General features: G+C 38.0%; 1 protein-coding gene across 2 annotated transcripts in view; it reads right to left on the reverse strand.

Moving 5' to 3' along the window:
- Positions 1 to 4165: 4165 nt before the first annotated feature.
- Positions 4166 to 18763, reverse strand: part of LOC114656279 (transmembrane protein 51-like) — a 64473-nt gene continuing 49875 nt past the window's right edge. For both annotated transcript variants that reach the window (XM_028807796.2, XM_028807797.2), the window contains exons 2-3: positions 4767 to 5170; positions 4166 to 4600 (exon numbers count right to left, since the gene is read on the reverse strand). In XM_028807796.2, coding sequence (XP_028663629.1) covers positions 4174 to 4600; positions 4767 to 5098 — 759 coding nt within the window. In that variant the 5' untranslated portion in view covers positions 5099 to 5170 and the 3' untranslated portion in view covers positions 4166 to 4173. The remainder of the gene's footprint in view (positions 4601 to 4766; positions 5171 to 18763) is intronic.

Consider the following 18763-nt stretch of genomic DNA (forward strand, 5'->3'; position numbering starts at 1 on the left):
GTTATATAGTAGTTTCCAGATATAATACAAAGAGGACACAACACGTGTTTTGCCCTTATTGTGGCCCATCAGGTGTACGCACTTTTGCTTCCCCCCCTTTTGGGGAATCGAACCTTGGATGTACCGGCACCTGAGGCAGAGCCTCAGTCGTTGCACCACGGCGGCTGGTTCACTTAATTGACAGGGTGTAGATTGGATTATTATATCCACAGGTGTGAATCAAAATTTGATTATTTGGGTGGTCACCTACCAAGTAACGCCTGTGGTTATTCGGCCAGTCACCAAACATCCGCCATGCCCTTTCAGTTGCGAGAAGCAGATCATAAACATGTTATATGGTACCTGCCAAGTAATACAAAGAGTACATGACACGTGATTCGCCCTATCAATCACAAGCGTTACCTGGAAACATAACCACCCAAATAATCAGATTGTGATTCAGACCTATGTATATATTCTTGTATTACACATTTATTTTTGTATGTTTTAATTATTTTAGTGTTGTAAAGCATTTTGGTCAATCACTGGTTGTTTTTAAACTGTGCTACCTGTATATAAACAAATAAACTACTTTCCCAGATTCACAAAGATAAGTTAATAGGAACTGACGAGTTAAATTCAGTTAAATGTATCCTAAGTACCAGGATTGGAGAAACTGGTGTTTAGTCTTCTTAGCCTTATGTTTACTTCAAGAAAAATGAGCCAAAAATGTTTTCACATGTAACAAACATGTAAATTCCAAACATTCAACATACAGTAGAAAAGGTATGTTTTTGAGGGTCCACTGCTGATGCAGATTTAGAAGTCGTCCTTAACGTGACACGTTTTGAAACAGTCACCAATGCTCAGCACGACATCACAATCGGGATAGCACAAGTGTGAGTCTTTGTGCACTTTCCTTATATTGTTGCTGTCAACAGGGTAGAATGTCGGTGCCAGATTTGCACGATCAACATGTGCCTTGTGTTATTGTGGGCCACCACAGCACAAGGCTTAATCATATCCACATTTCCCTTGACATGAACATTGACAGTTGTGAAGAGTGCTTATGGGGTTAATGTCTTGGTTATCCATGCACTTGATTGTAATTTTACCTTTTAGTCACACAGCTATCACTCCATCACTAAAACTTCAGGTTACCAAATTCACTAGCATAGCACAACAGTCCGCTTGTACACTGCAGTATCATACATACATCAGTTTCATTTTCCGTGTCAACATCAGATGACAAATTCACATCATCATCACCATCACACAATTTGAGCAATGGTTTAGTTTCAGTTCATAGCTTTTCATTTGCCATTGTGTTTTATGTTGGGGCCTCCACCTCACTTATGAATATTGATGGCTTACCTTAGAGTTACCATGAAGTAGCAGAAAGGATTTTTTTTTTTTTTTTTTGCAGAATGAGATGATTTCATCCAGTAGATGGCAGCACAATACCAGATCAACAGTTATTCAGTCTTAATTCTGTCAAGTGTATCATTACATGTCACCACGTGCCTGACTCCAGTTTAACCATTATTATACAGAATTCTGAGCCCGACACCTGCTCGTGGTTAACGCCCTAAACAAATAAAAAGCGTAATTGGGTTTTTCAACAATGGGAGCATATTGCATCCCACTGAGCTGCCCAGTTTTGGGCATGCAGGAAAACCAATGAGCAGGTATTGAGTGCATTGCTAACATTGTATGACATTAACATCACAAGAAAACCTTGCATATTATGTTTGTATTCTATTCATAACAATTTTTAACAAAGTTTATTTTTCAGCCTCCATAGATTAACCTTGTTGGTTAGCTCTAGCATAAGGAAGGTTTAGGTCCTTAAAATTGCAACACTATCTTCTGATGAAGCATAGAACCGATATTCAAAAATCACTTGATTTTTGTTCTCAGAGTACACAAGAACACACACCTGGATTAAAAAACTATGCTTAAAATGACAAGTTTTCAGAACGTCATCAGGTGCTCAGTTTATTGTAACTCTGATACGTCAAATCCCAGGAAAGTCACGTAATTTGTTCCAAGGAGGTCACTTTGTTTGCACTTAGGCTGAAGTACACATGCTGAACTTGATATGGTAGCTAAATGGAAATCTAACATGGCTGACGACCTTGTCCAATATCCACCTGATCACTGCAAACAACATTCTGTTTTACACTTCAGTCTGAATGAACGGTAGTTTCTGCTGATGCTCAGTTATGAACACACATTGGATAAGACAATGACTGGAGATCTTAGCTGAACTTTCAGTCTTCCTTAAGTAAAATGTTAAGACATCATGTCACCTTAGGTTTGTTTATTCTTGGCAATGGTGTCTTCTTTTTTGAATCACTTTAAAGACAATAAATAAAGTATAGAGGTATGTATAAAATCCATTTTATTTTCCAGCATAGGGATGTCAATTGCACGAGAGGTCACAGTTATATGACAGCTGACTAAAAATATCAAGTCCCTTGCCAGCTTTTTCAATACTAGTACATAATGAGTGCCTCGTGTATCAAATAATACTCATTATGTACACATTAATCTCTTTAATAAAATAAGCCACACTGGCATATACTGACACAAAAATACACACCACTTAAGTGTGCGTCTTTCAAAGCTCCATAAAATGGAAAAAAAAAAAAAAAAAAAAGTTCACTCACAGAAGTCTTTGTATGCTGAACATCAGAGCATTTTATCCTGCGTCTTATACTTAACAAAAAGGTTTGTGGTCCGCTGAAGAACTTTAGAAAAAGGGCAAATGTAAAAATATTCTTCTATTCCAAATACTGCACTGACCTTCAACAGAGTAGAAAAATGCTTTGTAAATACTGTAGCAGGGAAGAGACAGGGGCCTGCTTTTCAAATAATGGTCTGTTCTGTGTGCCGATACGTGACTGCGTTTGCCAGTGTAGATTACTGGCCCGTCACCTGCTGCTAAATAAACCTTATAGTTGTTTGTACTTTGAAAGTAGCTTAATATCTGTGTTTCATCCTTAAAGCTTTGCTCTAGTGTGGGCTGCACGATGAAAATGAAGCATTGTCTACGAATATTTTTAGCGTGCTTAAGAATGAACAAAATCAACCTGACCTGCACAGAACTGGGATTTGTGCCATCAATAGGGATCACCATCAATAAAATATTAAGTTTGAAGTTAAACAATCTGTAAGATATACTCATCTATCAATCCAAGTCCTTAATGGGCCCATTTTGGTAACACCAGATGCAAGACTGGATTTGGTCCTGGATGGGATGCCAAGCGTATCAGGAGAATTTAGCAACGCTCTTTGGAAATGCGCGAGGAAACTGACGGTCATTGGCAGGGGGCTGGATGCTGAACCGTAAAACTTAATGTAAAACAGAGTGCCATCTACATGTAGTTCCGTTCATTGGTTTACAAAAAATGCTAGGCAGTACATTTTTTAGGCTAGTTTGAATTAAACACATACAGCAAACATTTAAAATGCCATGGCCAGAATGGATGCTGCCACCAGTAGTAGGGTTATATAAATTTAGAATCTTCTTACTTCAAGCTCATAAAACTTTTTAAAATGTTAATACTGACAATTAAAAGGAATAAGAATAACAAAATTGGGGAGCTTTTATTTACTACTGGGCTAAAATTGCCACCAGGACACATCATCATGGAGCAAAGTAAAATATATGAATTCAATGACCGCTTGACTTCTTTTGGTCAAGTTCCAATGTGGCTCTGTCAACATCAACCACCTTCCCTTCCTCATCAGTGCGAGTCTATACAGTAGAAGAGGTGTATATTAATTGTTCAGACAACTAAACGTTGAAAATTATCAGTGCTCAGGAACAGTGTTGTACTTGCAACCCCTGACCATAAGTCCAGACAGGCCTGTGGCAACGAGGCCCTGCCTCCATTAGGATGAGTTTGCAAGCAGGGTGTCACATGCCTAAATCTCAGGAGCACAACTTAAAAGTCACAAAATAGGCCAGAGGTCAACGTTTTTGTGGCACAGAATACACAGTCAAAAAGAGCCACAATTTCAGATTACATTACAAGCCTGTCGATCCTTTTCAGTGTTGACCATCCGAGCCACAACTGCAGCAGGTCTGTAGACCTTCAGTAAATCTTGTCACACACTAGCAGGAAGGTCATTTTGAAATTCAGCCGGACGACAACAATCACAGACTTCTGCAGTTTAATTTTCTGCTTAGACTGATGGCCCAGGGATCTTGTCCATGATAGTGTCATCATATTGGGGTGGTGGTGTCAGAGGCTCAATGCTGACCAGCTTGTTTTGGTTGTGTGTTTCAACGTTGAGCCTTATGTCTTTCAGGTGCAGTTTCTCTGACATTATGCGACGGATTTTAAGTGGCCTCAGCCTTCTGCTTGGACGCTGGTTTTGAGGGCCAGATTGTTGTTGGGGTGGAAGCTGCTGCTGGGTGGTCTGGGTGACAACTGGTGCATCTGTAGCTGATGTAGCTGGCATAGCTGTCAATACTGCGTCTGCATCGACCAGAGATTCATAGGAGGGTAGTGAGGCAGCTGGAAGGTTGCTTTGTCTCACAGGGTATTCTGCACTCCCAACCACCTCCTCGTAACTGGGGACATCATACACTGCTCTTGGAACTTCTTCTCTGCATGCAAAAACACAAGAAGAAAGAATGAATGCAAATTTAAAACTGGATTGGACATAATTACATTTTAAAAACCACAAAACTAGAAATCCACCCCCAACCAACATAATGAAACATCTCACAGCAGGAAGGCGCAGCTTCAAATTGCGTAATAAAATGAACTCACATTCTCCCAGCTGCCTGAGGGGGTCTGTTTTCATCATAGTGAATGTTTGGTGGGGTGGCCTCTCGTCGTCGCTGAGTCCTTTTATTTCTTACTGTCAAACAGATGGCAAGCAGCAACATGACTACACCAGCACCAAGTAGTACAAAGGCAATTGAGGTGGTCTTCCCTTTGGTAGCGTCCGTTCCTGAATCAGGTTTACTGCTGTTGCCCATTGTAATACTGTTACCAGGTGCCATGGTCCAAACGATCATCACAATGCCCAGTGCAATAAGGCCGATGCCCAATGCAGAAAGTGCATACTGTGATCCACTAGAGTTGCTGCTCTGAGCCATTCTTGACACTTGATGTCAGGCCAGGAGGCCCAAGCAGATGAAGCAGTCTTCAGTTACTGTAATATTCCAAACCTGCAATGGGGAAAAAAGTTACTGGGTTTCCTCCTGTCATAACAAATGTGCACAAAAGTGTTCACATAGTGCTACATACCAAATTATTCCGAAGCAGTTTTAACAAAATGACATTATGCATGTACAGTTAAATATTACAATTACTTTTAGTCACCTAAGGCCACAATGCAACCACAATGTTTCATGAGGGAGTTTTTGCTTTGATTGACTATCAACAATGGCAGCACAGAATTGACCCTCATGTTTGAGGATGGAATACATAAAACATTTGGGTCGTCATTTTTCTGAGTGTGCCCAGTTGTTCTAAAATAGGCTTCATCTCTCAGTAATGGTGTGTGAGCGATGGCAGTATTTTCTGTATTAAAGTATTACTCCTTTCTTTATTATACAGGTAAAGCATGTATGTCTCGATTAGCATGACTCAGTTAGTCAGTGTACCAATCACAGGCACTGTGGGCCGAGTGCCCAACATGCCAGATCTTCTGAAGATGACTCCCATTACTATAAAGGACTAAAATCTCTGCTTTGATTATCATTGTTGGTTTTCTTTTTGACTCTGAAACCTTGTCCTTTTCATCTACAAAAGGACAAAAGCACCATGCCTAGGATAGGCTGACAGTCAGAAAAAAAAAACAACTCAGGATTTTATTAAAATGTTTTTTCTGGATCTATGTTGTCTGTATCTTTGCCTGCAAAATCTAAGCATACTATGCTGGTGTCTCCTGACTGGACGTCCATAAAGCATCTGGTGTTAAACGTTGATTATAGCACTATAGTCCAAAAGCAGGTCATCAAAATATATTATGAAAGCTGCTGTACAAAACAGTGATCAACTAACAAAGGGGAAAATAGTTTTACTAAAATTATTAGTCATACAAAAGTAAAAAAGATTGTTCCATCAATAATCTCCATGAAAATGAGTTGGGACTCATTCTTTAGGAATGCTTTTGCTGCACCTCCATGGAATGAACACAAGAGGGCAGACAACATCCAAATACTGTATGCACCCGAGTGAATTCCTTGAATGATTATATTGATGCACTATGTGGTATTGTACTGCCTGTGCATGCTGAATGGTCTCATATCGCAGCCCTTTTTCTTAAATTGCAACAAGGCCGGCACAAGTGCATTGGCTTAAATGAGCCAAGGGTGGAGGTTAAAGTGTGTACATCATATTCTATGGAATAAATTAAAAAGGACAAACACACATACATTCTAGTTAAAACTAAACAAAAAAGGAATCCAAATATCGGCCAATAAATTCAAAATACAAGAAGTGTTTTTTTTTTATATATATTTTAAAATACCAAGTCACTATACAAATCTATAAACTATATAATGTATGTGTACACTCTGTGATAGACTGGTGCACTGTCCAGTATTGGTGCCCACCTTGTGCTATGACCTTTCACAGATAAGCAGACTGGACAAAATGGATGGATAGCATCAACATTCTAGTACAGAGCATTTAAATAAATTTCAATAAAAAAAATAAGAGTCCAATGAGGAAACACTCAATGAGTAACTACTGCACCAGCTACAAAGTTCTTAACAGAAACTCACAATGGCCAGCTCTGCACAAAGAAACTGACAAGCTGTCAAATGAGACTTCATATATGAAGTCCTGCGTGTTTCCATTTCACAGGGCAAAAGTACACAAGTTAACAGCCAGGCAATAAATTCAAATATTTGAATAATTCTGTCAAAAACACAAACACCACATTTCTCAGCTAATATATCATTTATAAAGAAAGAAAGTTATATTTGTACGTTGAATCATACTGCCGCTCTCTACCTAGATTAACTGACTGGAATGTGGTTGGCATTTGACAGTTAATTTCAGGGGTAAATAAAAGTAATTTCCTCAAAGATCACATATCAGCTTGCCTTACTGCGACACTTCACCCTGAATCAAGAAAATAATCACGCACATGACTGAACAGGACTTGGGTACTCTTCCTGCCATATTTTATTGACTCATAAGTTTGGCTTGTGATTTTTAAATTGCATAAAAGGCGTTTGTACCCATGATGATCCAAGACACCAGCTTAAGCTTCCTGCTGCTTAAACACTTATTGTAAATTTGTCATACCCTCGGTCCATAATATGCAGCTCGTTAATAAGGCAGTTCTTATTGAAGATTTAGTTTAGCATTATTTAAAACTGATCATGGCTAACAGTATTCACATAAGTAGAAATTTGTAGGTACAACAAATCTGGTGGTAATTTTGGAGAGATATCAAAAAAAACCAAAGGTTTGAATTTTTTATATTGTGTTTTAAGGCTGCATCCCAGTCATTTCTGTGCCTAGATCATTCGCCACTTTAAAAATACTACCCCTTTACACAATTCAGGTGTAGCCAAAACATTAAAGTGCATCATCATTAGCCACAACTTAAAATTTGATCACAAAACAAACATTAGCCACAATGAAGCCTGTTTGATTGTACACTTGCAAATGAAGACTGGAATACTTTGTAAGCAGCTTTAAGTAATTGCTTATGAAAAGAAATAATGACAAGTCACTAAAATGCCCTTTTTGTTGATTTGCTTTCCAGTCGTGGAAAATATAATTTCTGGTATATTCTCAGGAGTACGTGGTTTGAGAGACTGATGATGCTTTGTAAAAATCAAATCTGTTCTGCAGTGGAATAGTAGCTGCCATCAAGTGCACAACCCCAGGCAAGGGTTTCTGTTACAAAAACCATGCAAGATGCATATTTCTAAATTTCCGTTCTAGGACATGCCTTACAATTAATGTCATCCACTTTTGCAGAATTCATTTTTTTATATTGGGAAACAGATTACACAGCTATTCCTACATTAAGTAATACACAGTAATCCCTCGCTACTTCGCGGTTCACTTTTCGCGGATTCATGACTTCGTGGATTTTATATGTAAGCATATCTAAATACATAACGCAGATTTTTCGCTGCTTCACGGGTTTCTGCGGACAATGGGTCTTTTTTACTTGCTTCCTCAGTTGGTTTGCCCAGTTGATTTCATACAAGAGATGTTATTGGCGGATGGCTGAGAAGCTACCCAATCAGAGCACGCAGTTAAGTTCCTGTGTGCTGCTGATTGGCTCAGCGACGGAGTGTTGCATTAACCAGGAAGTCTCATCTCACTCATTCATCATTAACGTGCTAATGCTTCAGGGGCCGTGTCCAAGCACCAACAGAAGATGCAAATGATTGTAGAAAAGGTAAAAGTTTTGGATATGTTGAAGGAAGGGAACAGCTACACCGCTGCAGGACATTGATTCTCTTTATTTAAAAAGGAGGAAAAGCATATAAGATCTACGGCCGCAGTGTCCTTTAACCAGGGTGTAAAATGAGTTGCAAGTGGACGTGATAAGGCAGTAGTCTGGATGGAATCTGCTTTAGGAATCTTTGCATAAAGGTCGACGACGTCATGACCGCCTACAAGCTGCTACGTGTACTTCACTATACAGTAAGTGTAGACTTATCTACCGATTTCATATTGCTTAGCAGTTGTCCCTGTTTTTAATAGAGTAAATGGTGGGTTGTAAACAATACAGGGAGGGTTTAAAAACGTCCAAATACACGTTAAATAATTAAATAAATATAGTGTCCCTACTTCACGGAAATTCAGTTATCGCGGTCGGCCTTGGAACCTATCTCCCGCGATAAGTGAGGGATTACTGCACTACTTTTAATCTTGCTTTGAGTTAGAAGACAGACACCCAACTAAATACAGTATTTTCAACTCTATCTCTAGTACAGTGGAACCTCGGGTCATGAACGTCTTGGACCACATACAAATCGGGTTACGAACAAAAAGTTTGCATCTGTTCACGACCACACACTCTGGTGACGAACAAGCCAGTTTCCCTTCTGGTTCGCAAGTGCCGATGATTTCCACACGTGTGCAGTCTCTCCCAGTGCAGAGAGAGAGAGAGAGGGCTGGCCGCCTAAGGCAGAGAAGGCAGTTAAAGAATGCACCGGACTTGTTTTTAAAGAGACTGATTCGAGCATTGTTTTAACCTCATTGTATTTAATGAAGACTTTTTTCTATTGGATTTTAACCTCCACTTCACTTCTGTTTACAGCAATCGGTTCGTAGTGTGCATTGTTGCAATGTTACTTTTCTTGGTCGTTTATTAAATTACAGATTTTTCAAATGTTAATGTTTTTCCCTGTGCTTAAAACTCATTAAAAAAAAAAAAAAAGTGTTTACAGCGAGCGGTTCGTAAGGCTATAGCGTGAATTCTTGCAATGTTACTTTTCTCCGTTCAAGGTTTTCTTAGTGTTATTCAATGTTTTTACATTTAGTTTACTATTACGCTGTGCATTCTATGGTATAGTTAAAAATATATATTTACGTACAATTTGTATGGTTTGGAACAGATTAATTGTATTTAAATACAGTCCTTCGGGTCACGACCAAAGTTTTGGAGTGAATTACGGTCGTGACCCGAGGTTCCACTGTATATATAAAGTTGACTCAGTCATTCAGTTGCTTGTCAACAAATACACTTTCCCATTCCACTAAAAAATGCTGTAGGTATCCACCAAGGAAGGACATTTCGATGCGTCAGTAGTTATTTGGGAACACACACACACACAACTTCTTCTTCTTCTTCTATGTGGTGTCCATGTACCTTACCAGCCTTCTCCAAACAGCTCAGTCTTGTACCTCTTCCACAGTCAGATCCTTTTCCTTTAAATCTTTTTACTTTATCTTTCCTCCTCCACTTTGGCCTCCCTCACTTTTCCCCTGTACTTCCATTCCCATCACTCTCTCGCTCAAATAATCATTGTCTGTCCTCATCACATGTCCATACCACTTCAGCCTACTTTCCTGTACTTTTAGATATCTCTCCTACTTTTGTTGTGCCTCTGATTGTCTCATTTCTTATTCTGTCCTTTTCTGTAACTCCACATATCCATCTGAACCTTCACACTTCTGCCACATCCAACTCCTTCTCCTGCTCTGCCTTTACTGCCCAATTAGTAGCTCCATACATCATTGCTGGACTTGCCACTGCTTTAAAAACCCTTACCTTTAACTTTCGCCTTAATTGTTCGATCACACAATTCTCCAGATAACTTCTTTGTAATAAATATAAAAAAAATCTCAGTACCTCCTGATACAACAGAAAACTAAATGCCTCAACATTTTAAAAATGCCTTAACACATATGATTGTACAAAAAACAAAAATGAGCCAACACATTTTCTTGTTTGTTGATACTTATGGTTAATAATGCTGTAGCAAGTGGGTCATTCTAATGCACCATGTCACCAATTTTGCCATGGCACTGACAGCAATTGCACAAAGAAATGGGACAGTTTATATAAATGAAGACCGTCTACAGAAGAGAAGTGAAAAGAGAAAGGTCTGGCGAAGCTAAAAGACAACACATTCAGCAGGTGATTCAGTACCTCGCCAGGTGATGTGGCTGCGAGTGTCATGAATTTCACACAACTGATCCAATAAGAAAGGTATTACATATATATAAGATGATATACACACACAAAAAAGTTTGGGAACCCCTTTTAATTCTTTGAAAGCTCAGCTAATGATCAACAAAAATCCAAAGTAACAACTTCCTGTTAATATATGACATGCCTTATGGAAACAGTAGTATTTCAGCAGTGACATAAGTTTATTGGGTTAACAGAAAATATGCAATATGCATCATAACAAAATTAGACAGGTGCATAAATTTGGGCACCCCAACAGACATATTACATCAATACTTAGTTGAGCCTCCTTTTGCAAATATAACAGCCTCTAGACACCTCCTATAGCCTTTGATGAGTGTCTGGATTCTGGATGGAGGTATTTTTGACCATTCTTCCATACAAAATCTCTCCAGTTCAGTTCAATTTGATGGCTGCCGAGCATGGACAGCCTGCTTCAAATCATCCCATAGATTTTCGACGATATTCAAGTCAGGGGACTGTGATAGCCATTCCAGATCATTGTACGTCTCCCTCTGCATGAATGCCTTTGTAGATTTCGAACTGTGTTTTGGGTCGTTGTCTTGTTGGAATATCCAACCCCTGCGTAACTTCAACTTTGTGACTGATGCTTGAACATTATCCTGAAGAATTTGTTGATATTGGGTTGAATTCATCCAACCCTCGACTTTAACAAGGGCCCCAGTCCCAGAACTAGCCACACAACCCCACAGCATGATGGAACCTCCATCAAATTTGACAGTAGGTAGCAGGTGTTTTTCTTCCGCCATGCAGAGCACGTTTTGTTATGACCAAATAACTCAAATTTTGTCTCATCAGTCAAAGCACTTTGTTCCAAAATGAATCTGGCTTGTCTAAATGAGCATTTGCATACAACAAGCGACTCTTTGTGGCGTGAGTGCAGAAAGGGCTTCTTTCTCATCACCCTGCCATACAGATTGTAGAACGATGTACAGATACACCATCTGCAACAAGATGTTCTTGCAGGTCTTTGGAGGTGGTCTGTGGGTTGTCTGTAACCATTCTCACAATCCTGTGCATATGCCCCTCCTGTATTTTTCTTGGCTGCTGTGTTTTTCCTCAACCATGTTGGGATAACCGTTGTTTCCCTGGATTCTCAACCTTTTTGGCCTTGGGGTCCAGTTTTATCTCTTTAGATTCTTTTACAACCAAAAGACAGGGCCCCATTCCCCCTTTCGCGAATCAAACACAATTAGAACAGCAAGGGGAACAGGATCACCTTGGTGAAACAGGGAAAAAACCCCATTCATCAGTGCACAGCCTTGTGTTTTTCAAAAAGCCAACACTGTCGTCCACCTGTATATCATCATTAATCTCACAATACCAATCAATGATCAGTGATAAGTGCTTTATGAAGTTAAGGAAAAAAAGGAAATTAAAAAAAAAAAATCACTGAATATTAACCAATGGATCCAAGCCATGATTAAACATTATGAAACAATGTTTTTTCTATAGCTGATGGAGATGCTGTTTTTCAGAATGTGATAAGAGAAAAAAACGGGACTGTGCTTTTGTGTGAGTGGAAGTAATTAGTAACTTTTTTTTTTTTTGGTTCGTAGACATTTATTTAAATCCACTGTATACTGCGGCAATATTGTCTTTATGCTTTGATACCGATTTTTTAGCAGTTTTTAGCTTTGAATGAATAAACTTTTAATCCACCTCTGCACTATTACCAAATACCACTTTAATATACAGAGTTCTGCTGAAAGATCTTTTACACTTACACCACCAAGGACTGTATGCAGCATGTGTAAATGTAAGCAGCTCGACTGACTTAATAATATTAGCTCCTACTATAAAGAAAATACAAATATTGTATACAGAAAATGATCAGTTAGTTACATAGATTTACGGTAGTTATTATGGCACAATAACTGAGGCCCATTGATTTAGGCAGTCTCCTGGGCAAAGCCAGGCAACATAGCTAGTGCCACATAAAAGCAATTTACAATATAAGCATTCCTTTGCTCTCTTAGTTAACAGGTAAAAGTACAAGTGTTCTCACTATAACTTTTTACACACTGTGTTGAAGTCAAATTAAAATGTGGCCACATTATATGGACCCATCTATTCCAGTGGAATAAATTCTTGTGTGTTTTAAGGAAACGTAAAAATAAAGTAAATGTATACATGTGTGGGCAAAAGTAGGTTTACAATTGTGAGTACGCAAAACAGAGTTTATTCTTGTATTAATATTTGTTATTGTATTATTTATTTGTATTTGTCTTCTTATTACTGTTAAATTGTGTTTGAGTGTAGCAAGTAGACTACAAGAATGTGTAAATATTGAATGCCGTCAATCTGAGCACAGATTATACCTAAGTGCACTGTGCCACTGTGAAATTCTTTTGAGTTAATAAGGTTAAAGCAGCTATTGAGTTAATAAAGCTATTGTAATAATCATAACCTGTGTGTCTTTTTCCATACAAACTACTGTAAACCTACTTTTGCCCACCTTTGTATGTATATATACAGTTAGGTCCATAAATATTTGGACACAGACAACTTTTTTCTAATTTTGGTTCTGTACATTACCACAATGAATTTTAAATGAAACAACTCAGATGCAGTTGAAGTGCAGACTTTCAGCTTTAATTCAGTGGGGTGAACAAAACGATTGCATAAAAATGTGAGGCAACTAAAGCATCTTTGAACACAATCCCTTCTTTTCAGGGGCTCAAAAGTAATTGGACAATTGACTCAAAGGCTATTTCATGGGCAGGTGTGGGCAAGTCCGTCGTCATGTCATTATCAATTAAGCAGATAAAAGGCCTGGAGTTGATTTGAGGTGTGGTGCTTACATGTGGAAGATTTTGCTGTGAACAAACAAAAGCAATAGTGAAGCAAAAGTGAATTTCTTAATGCTACACATTAAAACAAATATAGAAAAAAAAAAATCTTACAGCTTAGGTACTACCTTTGTTCAAAAAAACATTTTCAGAAAAAACACACATGCCTGTTCATTTTCTCCATTTCAGGTATTTGATGAATGAAAACATTGTCACCTTATTAAAAAAAAAAACAGCTTACTTGGAGTATGTGTGATCTTACTCCATAAATGCATAAATTCTTTCAAGAGTTATTTCTAAAATAAATTAGAGGTTCCTTCCCCACTTTGATCGTAACCTCTTTATGACGAGTGCTAGTCTTAGCAGAAATGCTAATTGGACACTTACCAAAGTAATTACTATAGCCAATGCTTTTGCCAACCTTAATGCCCCCCCAGCCTTGAACAAATTTATAAAGTGTATTCAATCCCACTACTGCCACTTTAATCAGAGTTAACAACTGCCTCCAAAAACACTCAAACATTGTACCCTGTTGCTCATTTTGATTTCTAATAAATGTGTAAATTAGACCCTCAAATTAAAGTGGAGAAATCTGAAAATTGATTTGGTATCATTTGGAGCCAGAGTGCATCAGGACTAATATTTTGACCAATACCCGATATGATTTTTGACCTCGACGTCCATATGAAAATAAAATGAATGCTGGCATTAAGTACCTGCATTGCAAAAAAATTCTTTGTACTTGAATAAATTATATTTTTCTTTATATACTAAATATATTCCTGAACAAAACTGAATTCTCTTATGAAAAGAAAAATATTTACATATGTTAGGTGTTCAATGTTAGTTTTAAGGTAAAGCTAAGTATACAATCACAGTATAATATAAACATTGAGCTTTTACACAAATCGGAGTTAAAGGCTATTAGACTGTCCTACTCAATACTGCTAATGGTAGAAAATGGTATTCCCAATTTATATCAGCTACCCCATTTGTCTGCCATTTTTGCTCTTACTTACTTTATGAAATACTTAACCTATACTCATCCTTTATTGTTGCTATCAATAAGAAATCCTGCATTCGTAAAACTTAACTGAGGTAAGAACTACTAGATGATTTCCCAATTGTCATTTGTACTACACAAAATGTGTCATTAACCTTTATCTGTGAAATTTCAACTTTATACTGTTGTTAGCCAACAGTGGCTCCATAAGAGCTGGCATGCAGTGCAAGATACGCAAAAGCTTCCAACATCAAATGATATTCTCTGACCAGTGGTGTGGTATGTACACCCCACAGCCAAGGGTTCCATGGTGGACTGCTTGGTAACCTGGTAATTGAGGGTTCGGAGGCAGGGGTATGGTCTGGTCTCAGTATTCATCTGTCACTTGATACATTAGCTGTCAGGAGGTCCCTTCTTAGTCTTTTAGCTTCATTCACATTTTTCACCACCGGTGAACTAGCTTGTCACAGACAAACTCCCTATTTGCCAACAAGCTAAAAAAAATAAATCTTACTTCTAATCACAGGGATTAGTGAACTGTTTTTCTTTAACACATGTTGACAATGGCACTTTATTTTTCCATAAAGCTGAATAATATTTATTTGTAAACTAATTTGATTTCACAAACAGTTCCTTTTCAATTTAACTTTTTCGGTCTTTTTCATCCAGACTGTGGAGTTTGTTGGCCATGTCAATTTTTCAAATGAACTCTCAGAGCTGTAATGGGAGTTTTATTATAACTAGTTGTACAAGGGTTGTGCTAAACTAACAAGCATATTGGAGTCACCTAAAATGCCTGATAAAAATAATACAATGTGTGGTATTGTAACTTGCAGCTCCACTATTGCCTAAATCCAAGTGAGATGACCTCCCTTGATCACATGTTTAAAGTTCCATGTGGGCTGGATGGCTGATAAGAACATACTATATGTTGACAAAGTGCTGTGATTGAACTTACCAGGAAGGAGGAAATCCCCTGTGGCTGACTTTTTATATGCGACTTGAAAATGGATTTGGATTTGCTGTCATGGGTGCTGTCAGTATCAGATAATGGGTAAAGCACATTATAAGCTGCAACACAAGCACTGCTGTGGTTGCCCAAAATCTGCCCCTATTGAGAGCAATGGTGCGGAGGAGCTGGAAAAGATTACTGTTGCAAACTCCTACAACTGTGATAAAAATACATTGATTAGGATGGGGATTTTGTAGACAGGTAAACAAAGGTATGCAGATTGCACTGACAAGTAGTAATTTCCTCTTCATATTTTCATTGAATCATAAAATTAATATGCTCATTACTTTCAGTATGACCCTCGTACCTTCACTAGCAACACAGGCATGAGTAATGACTAGTAATCAGTCCCCTATTTCTGCAATTGGTGTGAAAATTACCAGCCTGTCAAGATTTTTAGTCATTAGCTTTATGAAAATGCACTTCAGGTTTCCCTCACTTCATGTGATGCAGTCTTCCCAATATTTAGCAAAGTCTAAAAATAAACATGCCAAAAACTTACTCTGCAGGGAAACCTGTAAATTGAAAAATTATGACAATATTCTCAGGGGTACATATCTTGCTTCGTGCTGTGCTTTTCGTAATTTTTTTAATTGGTGAAATTCTTGTCCATACAGATGCATCTTTGGTAAGCCAATAACTGCATACAACATTGGCACTCAACCAGATCACTCTGGCATTTGTCTTAAGATGCATTCTTCAACTGGTAAGAGCAGTTAACAAAAAGCAAATCTGACACAAGAAGATGAAAACTTAAAACCACTGTGTTTGACAAGCACAGATTTATTTCACAAGCTATATGCTTAAAAACATACAATAGTACTGCTAAAAGTAATTTTATGATTAATGAATATACTGCTGATAATGCAAAATAGTGCACTTCAAAATAATCAAATATGAGCACAAGCCTAACGTTGACCTTGGCATTTGCTAAAGAGATGATCACTTCCTGTCTGTATTATTACAGATGTATGTTATATTTATATTGTAATATCATTAAATGCTATGTTTCTTGTCATTGTACTTTCTTTTTAAAGGCACTGTGTAAAACAAAGGTGGCTGAGTAAATTACAAGACAAAACAAATTATATTACAAGAGAAATGGCCACTTGGCTTGAATAGACTCTCCTTTTACTGCCTAATCTTTCCTCCTGGCTGTGCAAGGTATTAACTATAAATTCCGCTTCAATCTTGGGCTTTTTTTCCTTCTCATAAACAAGCTTCAAAATATTTTTTTTTATCTACATTATTAAAGTACTGCTATTAATGAAAATGTAAATGTCACATTTTACAGGTCTCAAAGAATTTGCAGTTGAGGTGTCTGGTCAGAGATGTCTTTCAATCAAATGTAAAATTCAGTATATGACATTCATTGTGTAGAGAAGCGATACAGGTGTTACATTAACTCCATTTCCGTCCTTACACAGCCATCTATTTAATACATTTAAAGAAAACAGTACCTTTTGTAATCAGACATATTGCACAATGTCTCCAAAGACTTCTCCAGCACTGACCGTGGTGAGCTTGAAAGGTTGCCAGGAAACAGAAGATAATTTGCAGCATTTATGCCGGTGTGTTTCTCAAAAGCATTATCATCTAAAGGCTCTTTCCTGCTTTTACTTTCAGGCCAATTTTTATGATAGGAGCTAGAAGCCATTACATTTTAATTGGCTCTCATTTCCACACTTATTGCAGGAGGCAGACACTTGCTTGTTTTCGTTTTATTCAACAAGTGAGTGTGAAACACTTTATGACCATCTGAAGTCCACATCAAAATGGTAAGAATTACCCATTCTGACTAACTGTGCCTATAATGATAAAGCAGGCATTTTATTTCACGACAGAAGATACACAGGAGTCAAGCAAGAACACCTTCCTAGTTACAAATCCTTTAGGGACAGGTTGTATACAACCAAACATACAGAGAGAGGCAAGTGATGAAATAGATAAGAGTATTAGAGGTTAAAAAGTGCTGTTGAATCAAAAGCCTTTAAATCACAAGCCCACACAACCAGCTTTAAAAGGTATAAGAAACCAAGGCAATGACAAATCTATAGGTTTTTGCTTCCACTTGTAGTTCAACAACATACTGTCACAATTTATGGGTCTAACAACTGTCCTAAGCTTTAGTGCAACTGCCCTTCTGCCTTTGCCGTCAGGATTGGGTCTGGCTCATTAATGTCATTATTGGTTGGAGTGAATTACTAAGAAGTTTCATTCTCCTGCACTTGCCCCAAACAGCCACCATGGGGATTCCTCAATATTCTGGTCTTCCTTGCTAAAATTATTTTAATGACTAACATTCTCATGCACTAGGTCACCATGGTAAACTAAAGCCGTTGTCACACTACACGACTTTACCAGCGATTTTTAGTTGTAGCCTTCACAAACATGATCTTGTTAAGTCGGTGGCAGCACTTCCATGAATAGAATTGCGTAATTTGACATACCCAACGATTCACTTCAACTAGCCTACAACACAATACAATAAAAATCAAACAGGTTGGAATTTGGCTTTAGTTGTAGGGGCAGGCTGTGTGTGCTGTCAACCAATCAATGCTCATTCAGAAGTACAATGCATAGAATGTAGCGACCAGGAATAAGCAACACACAAGTTTTGAACCTTGCAAACAGAAGAGAGGCGTGTCTGTCTGACATCACTTGTTTTACATACTAAAAGAAAATGAGAAAAAAAACAAAACAAAATCCAAGGTTGCTTCTGAACTCATACAGACCAGCTCCATCAGGCAGTACACTATTGGCAGTCACAAAAAGGGCTGCACTGGACTTGGACTGTGCTGGAAGGTCAGCACTCAATCAGCAAATCTGACATATCGCACGACTAGAAGTCATGTAATGGGACATCAGCTTAATCAGCAGCTTATAACTATTTTATATCACATTATTATGTAAATTCCAGTTTCCGTTGCAACACTCCAGTCGCTTACTTGGAACTTGGGTAGAAAGTGTGAAGAATTGTACTTTAGCTCTGTTTCTGTAAAATGTATTAAGATGGTGCTCAGTATACAAAGGTGCTATATAAAAAAAGATTGTCTAAATAGGTCCGTGTGTGTTTAATTGGGCAAAATGGTAATATATATGCTCAGTGGGAAGAGGGGTAAGCTATCAGAAGCCTGGCAGAAATTAGCTGAATTGATTGTTTAGATGGGAAACCACTGTGACTATCATGCATCTCTAAGGGAACCACACATTTTTATCTACAGTATACACATAGAGGTCTAGGCACATAATGTGGTCTAGATGGTTACTACATAAACCTATGCATGTCATATTACGGACAAGTGCTCACACTGC

Source organism: Erpetoichthys calabaricus, chromosome 8 (assembly GCF_900747795.2).
Source record: "Erpetoichthys calabaricus chromosome 8, fErpCal1.3, whole genome shotgun sequence".
NCBI lineage: Eukaryota > Metazoa > Chordata > Cladistia > Polypteriformes > Polypteridae > Erpetoichthys > Erpetoichthys calabaricus.